This window comes from Ictidomys tridecemlineatus, chromosome 2 (genome assembly GCF_052094955.1).
Source record: "Ictidomys tridecemlineatus isolate mIctTri1 chromosome 2, mIctTri1.hap1, whole genome shotgun sequence".
In the NCBI taxonomy this organism is placed as follows: domain Eukaryota; kingdom Metazoa; phylum Chordata; class Mammalia; order Rodentia; family Sciuridae; genus Ictidomys; species Ictidomys tridecemlineatus.
The window spans coordinates 17404708-17410747 of record NC_135478.1 but is presented as its reverse complement, the minus strand read 5'-3'; the positions used below and the strand labels follow the sequence as shown (position 1 = coordinate 17410747).

The following is a 6040-nucleotide window of genomic DNA, read 5'->3' as shown; positions in this document are numbered from 1 at the left end:
TAAATGAATACAAGGTGATCTTTTACTTGTGCATATAAGCAGTGAAGCTTTTTGTTCTAATGAAATGATTGCATAGTAATTCATTTTTATCCACGACAGACTGGTTTGCAAATCAAGCATTATACACACATGAATGACCTCATGCACATCCCCCTGGTGTGGGTGAGTCTGTGAGTTGGCTTCTCTATAGTTTTACACATTAGGAAACTGAGGCTCCAAGGTTGCAGTGGGTAAGGCAAATAGCTTGGCTTTGAGGTTTAGGTCCAGGGTTCAAATGCCATGAGTCTTCTCAGGCAGCTTATTTTGGGAATTTCTTCTAAGTTTTCCTTGTGTGGGGCTCTTTGTCCTGTCTCAGGCAGATTTCACAAAGGAGAGCTGTCCGGCGGCATTCAGCAGAACTTAGTTGCAAATGAACCAGTCGATGTTTGAGGTGGTGGACCCTAGAGAAAATGTTCATGAGAAGACCTGGTGTTGACCGGAAGACATCAGGGAGATGAGTGTGGAAAGAGGAAATGGAAGGATCAAAAAGCCAAAAGGGGTCTGCTGCCCTTTTACTTGGCAAACCACAAACATTGCACAAACATTGGAAGTTTCTAGAAACTGAGTGTGTGACCTCCAGGGGTTTTCACTCCAGCTAGAGCCTTTTGAGGTTGCCCAGGGCTTGGAGACCTGCTCTGTTTCAGAGATCAGTGAGGCTGGTCTCTTCCTGGTTCTGTCTGGGGGAGTGTGAAAGAGGAAATTCTGGGAAAAGTTCTTCCCTTAGGGAACACTGTGGATTTGTTTGTTTGTTTGTTTGTTTGTTTCAGGAGCAGTAAGAGGCTTAGCTCTGACCACCACAGATAATCTTGTTATCTCCTTCCATCTGTGGTTTCTTCCCTCAGTGATGAGCAATCACCTCACCTAGGGGCTAGTTAGCACCTTGTCCCTTCACTGTGACAGCACCACACAATCCTCTCCATCAGGTGCTACTGGCTATATTATTATTAAAATAGATCCTTGCTGCTCTTCCCTAGGCAGGTCTGCTAGTCTCCTCTGGGCTAGCCACCCCAAAGCACATAGATCATTAAAATTGTAGCTAGGACTGAAAGGGAAATTGCCTGGTAATCTCTAGGATCCAGATGAGGGTTATGTTAGATACTTACTTAAAAAGCACACATAGAGTGCCTTCGGGGTACAAAGTCCTACTCAAAGAGAGTGTGAAAGAATTTGGAGGCCTCATTCAATTGCAGCCACATGATCCTAACTGGGGTACATGTCAGAATTACATAAGGATCTTTCCCCAACACCCACTCCAGAGCTGAATCAGGTTACCATATCCCGTTCAGGTCTTTGTGGTATACAGAAGTTTAGAGAGTGACTTGTATCTATGCCTTGATGTGTGAAGCGAAGGGACCCAAGTAGACCTGCAGACCACTAACTGGAAGGCAAGTTAGGGAATAGCCATTGCCACAGAGGGCAAAGCAAAGAGAGGGGCAAGCAATGTGCTCTGAGTCTTGCCTAGGAAAGAGGATTAATATTCATAAAGAAGGAACATGGGGCAAAGAAGGTAAAGTGTGCCCTGTGGCCTGGCCCTCCAAAGAGCATAAATCTGAAGGATTTATGTCTTGTCATTCTTTGTTCTCCATGATAGAACACCAGGGCTCAAGAATAGTTTCCTGCCCTCATGCAGTCTGTAGTCCGATGAGACAGTGAGAGAAGACATTCATGTACCCAACTACAACACAAGATGGGGAGGGACAAATGCTACTTGAAAGGGCTACTTGCAAGTGCCACAGCAACCCAGAATGTGCCCTTCTGATTTGCAGGCTGGGGAAGGATTCCTGGAGGAGCTGATCTTTGAGCCGGGTCTTAGAGGCCAGAGAGGAGAAGGACATGAACTTGAGGCCCAGATGAAAGTGTGACACATCTCCAGAGGCAGAAGACTGAGGAGAAGGGTGTGTGGAAGAAGGCCCGTGGGCTTTTGTGGTTGGATATGAAGCGTCTTGGGGGCAGGGGACTTAGAGTGGTATAAAAATGGAAGAGTGGTTACCAGATTATGGAGGCTTTGAATGTCTTGCTAAGGTGTTTGCACTTTATTTGTAAGTCATGAGGAGTCAGTGAGGGTTTGAGAGGACCAACAGGAAGAGGAGGAGGGTTGAGGCCATTCAGGGATGAAGTCACGGGTGCAATGGCAAGAACAACATTGAGAATCACTGGGAAGACAGAATGCATAGGATCTGGCTGTGAGGGTTTAAGAAAATGCAGGGTTCCAAGAGGACTCAGGGTTTGGAGTGTGGACCATGAAAGAAAGCTGGTACCATCAACCGAGCAGGAAGTGGGTACTTTGAGTGGAAAGTGACCAGTGTGAAGTTATCTTTCCCTCACTTGGAAGGGACAAGATGTTGGAGGAATGTTCCATCTGCATGCCTTTGCCAATGTGGGGACTCATCTGGGACTTCAAGGTTGGATCATTGTACCTGAAGGGTAGCAGCTGCACCCTGTTCATCTTTGTATCTTCTAAATGTTTGGTGCAGAAGGCAGCACATATAACATTTATTCCTTCAATACAGTATTCATGAGCTGGATGTTGAAGATCCAGTTTACGTGGTAGGAGCTGGAGCCAGGATGCAGAACTATCTTCAGCCTCATTTTGGGTTTTTAGAATCCAGGTTTCATTGGGATTGTGCTTATTTGAGGATGTGGTTACTCTTGTCCTGCAGACAGTCACTGGGGAATACAGGGCCAGCTCCCTCCAAAGTGAACAAATCAACTGGGACTTCCCTATAGCCAAGGAAGGGGAAGACTGTCTTGCCAACAACCTGCATTGCAAAATCATCACACACGTTGAGCTTGAGGCTCTCCTTTCCTAAAATTCTTTCATGCTTTGGAACATTCTGACCAAGTGAGTAATTGATATCTAAGTGAAAGAATGAATGATGAAATCAGAGTGCAATGACCATATAAAATGTTCAGGTGGGAAGCCATTTTCCTACAGAGGGGAGGCATGACCTTCTTCCTCGCCACCCTGCAGTGGTATGTGGCATCTCCATTGTTAGTCTTCCTGGTCACCTTCTTCTTACTCCCAGTTTCCCTGTCCACCTCCACACTCACCATCCAACTGTCCTCAGTAGAAGGAGGGGCCCTCATACGTAAAAGCACCAGGAGAACGGAGGTATGGGCTAGGGCTGGATATCTTCTCCCGGCACAACCAGACCTGCCGGAGGAGATTTTTGAGGTGCTTGCGGAACTTAACCCCCACAAAGACGTAGAGCACCGGGTTAAAGCAGCAGTGGGAGAAGGCCAAATTTTTGCAGATGATCATGGCGTAATCCAGCCGCAAGATGAACTCACAATTCTGGATGACATTGATTTTCATCAGTGTCTGCAGAAATAGAAGGAAGTTGTAGGGAGCCCAGCTAAAGAAGTATACCATCACAACAGTGAAGATGAGCCTCACCGTCCTGTGATGCTGTTTGGACCTTGAGTGGAGCAGGGTCCTGAGAATCTGTATGTTGCAAAACAGGATGATCCCCATGGAGATCAAGAAGAAGATGTTGTGCTGGTAGACAGAGGCTATGAAGCCCTGGATTTCAAAATAATCACAATCCAAGGAAATCACCTTGTGAAAGATGGCCTCAGGGATGGAGGACAGGATGCTGGCTGCCCACACAGCTGTGACTATCAGCACACGGCAGCGGAGAGTAGAGACTCCCAGGGTTGAGATGGGGTTCACCACAGACAGGTAGCGGTGAATGGTCATGATGGTGAGGAAGAAGATGCTACTGTACAGGCTGATGGAGAAGATCATGCTGAAAAACTTGCAGAGGAAATCTCCCAGCAACCAACCCTTGTGGTAGGCTAAGATCCACACTGGCAACAACCAGGAGAATATCAGGTCTGAGAGGCACAGGTTGAGGATGAAGATGTTGGTGAGGGACTCTAGGCTTTCATACTTCACCAGGACCCACAACACCAGGCTGTTGCCCACCAGACTGAGGAGCAACACCAGGCAATGCAAGATGGTGGTGGAAAAGGTGGTAAATATGAAGTTCTTCTCGCACAGAAAGCTCTGAGAATCATAAGCAAAATCGGTAGTTGAAGGCTCAGATATGGTTGAGGACTCCATCTGGACCATACAGCAGGAACTCTGAGAGTATCTGAAATGATAGGCATGTGGAGTTTAAAGCCATATAGAGCGGGTAGAGATCAATAGGGCCCATATTACAAAAAAGTGGGTCCAGAGCTCAGGTGCCATTGGTGAATTGTTCATAATGAGATTAGGAATTGTGCTAGAATATAATCACTAAGCATATGGGTTAATCTGGTTAACATTGTTCTTTTCCATAGTAAGAATTTCTTAATGAAAGAAGCAGTGCATTCATTTACAATCTGTCACAGCCTCCTTTCTCCTTGCAGATGGGCACTTGAGCAACCCTAAGCTAGATGGATCTCCCAGCCGATGATCAAGTGCGAGCAGTGGAACTGGATTAGAAGGCTTGAGATCAAACTGGGCTCCATTACTGTGCTCTTGGACAAGTTATAGAAGGCTTTCTGAGCCTTATTTCCATATCTACAAAACAAGCTAATGATCCCAGAGTGATTCTTTCATTTATTCAACGAATAGCTACTGAGCATTTACCATCCCAGCCTTCCTCCCTCCCCTTGCCTCTTCCTCCTTCTCATAAAGTACCTGAACCATGATGTCAGGATTCCTTTCAGGGAATGTACTGTCTTCTAGAACAGCCCCAGAAAGTGAGGACACAGACATAGCAAAACAATCTCAAGACTACAAGGAATGTTCAGATTCCAAGAGACTGGATCTTTGCTAACACAGAGGACTAACTCTCCAGGCAGAAAGTGTCGTCATTAGAGAGTTTGGCTGACAGTACATCATACAGATGCAGGAAAGTGACAACATCCTAAGTGTCCAATAGCAATGGAGGAGGAGAATGGATAAGGAAACTGTATTGAGTCAAACTCATTCAATCCTCTATGCTCGTGAGGCATTAGAAATAGACTAGAAGGCTGAGGAGAGAAACAGGAGAGAAAGTGATGGGAAGGGCTAGAATTTTCATCGAATCAGGTGGATAAAGCTGTTGAACCTAAAGAGAAGGAGGGCATAGAAGAGCTGTCTGAGCCGGATGAGAGAGTTCCCATCATCTACTATGTTCCAAGCACTGCGCTCACGCGCTATACTGAACTGTTCATATTATGCCCTATTTTAAAAGAGAGGACACGGAGGCTCATGAGTAATAAATAATCTCTATCCACAAGAAGCTTATAGTGTAGAATGAAACAGAAATTAGACAAATGTCTTGGGTTTTCTATTGTGTGATGGGTTGGAAATGGAGGTCTCTCTGGACAGAGGCCTTGTGAGCATGCTTCACATCATACAGGTGACCACCAAATCTGTGGTCGTAACTCTCATCTTCCCCTGACCCATGGAACCCTGATCCGTTTTCCTAACACCAACACTCAACAGCTTTGTGGTTGAGAATTTCTTAAAATTAAATGGTCTCTTCCAAGAAAGAAGATTTCTCCCTCCCTCTTTATTTTAATTGACTGAAAAAAAAAACCAAGTTGTTTTATAAACTTAGTGTTTTCACATCTCTCACAAATACAGAGCAGAGATGAGCTGGCCTTCTTGGGTGCTGATTCGTATCGCCTGTGTCACTGAGGAGAATCAATCACACACTTCTATTCTCAGTGGAGATCGCACTTCTTTTCTCAGTTCTCCGGAATAAAAGAAATTCTGAGCTGGTCTGGATAACAGGGATCCACTGGTCCATCCCATTAACTTCCATTACTCTCTACCTTACTCATTTTTTTTTTTTCTGAAACGATGGTCCTGAATCATTCATCTCAGATGGGTTGGTAAGATGACTTCCACCAAGTTCTTAAATGCTGAATTATTTATCAGGTAGAAGATAACATAACTGAGTAGGCTCCTATGTAACCAATACTTCTATAAGTAAGAACTATGAATCCTGGGCCAAAAACCCACTTACTCACTCACCAATTCAACAAATACAAAAGTTCCTGAGGGGACTGAGGAACCATG

At 45.2% G+C, this 6040-nt stretch overlaps 1 protein-coding gene across 1 annotated transcript; it reads right to left on the bottom strand.

Annotated features, from left to right (window-relative positions):
• On the bottom strand, positions 1-4135 carry Xcr1 (X-C motif chemokine receptor 1). Its single transcript, XM_078037975.1, has one exon. The coding sequence runs from the start codon at positions 4112-4114 to the stop codon at positions 3104-3106; it is 1011 nt and encodes a 336-aa protein (XP_077894101.1). The 5' UTR covers positions 4115-4135; the 3' UTR covers positions 1-3103.
• Between the last annotated feature and the right edge of the window lie 1905 nt (positions 4136-6040).

Coding starts and splice junctions, on each gene's coding strand:
- Xcr1 (XM_078037975.1), bottom strand. CDS start 4,114: ATGGTCCAGATGGAGTCCTCAACCATATCTGAGCCTTCAACTACCGAT.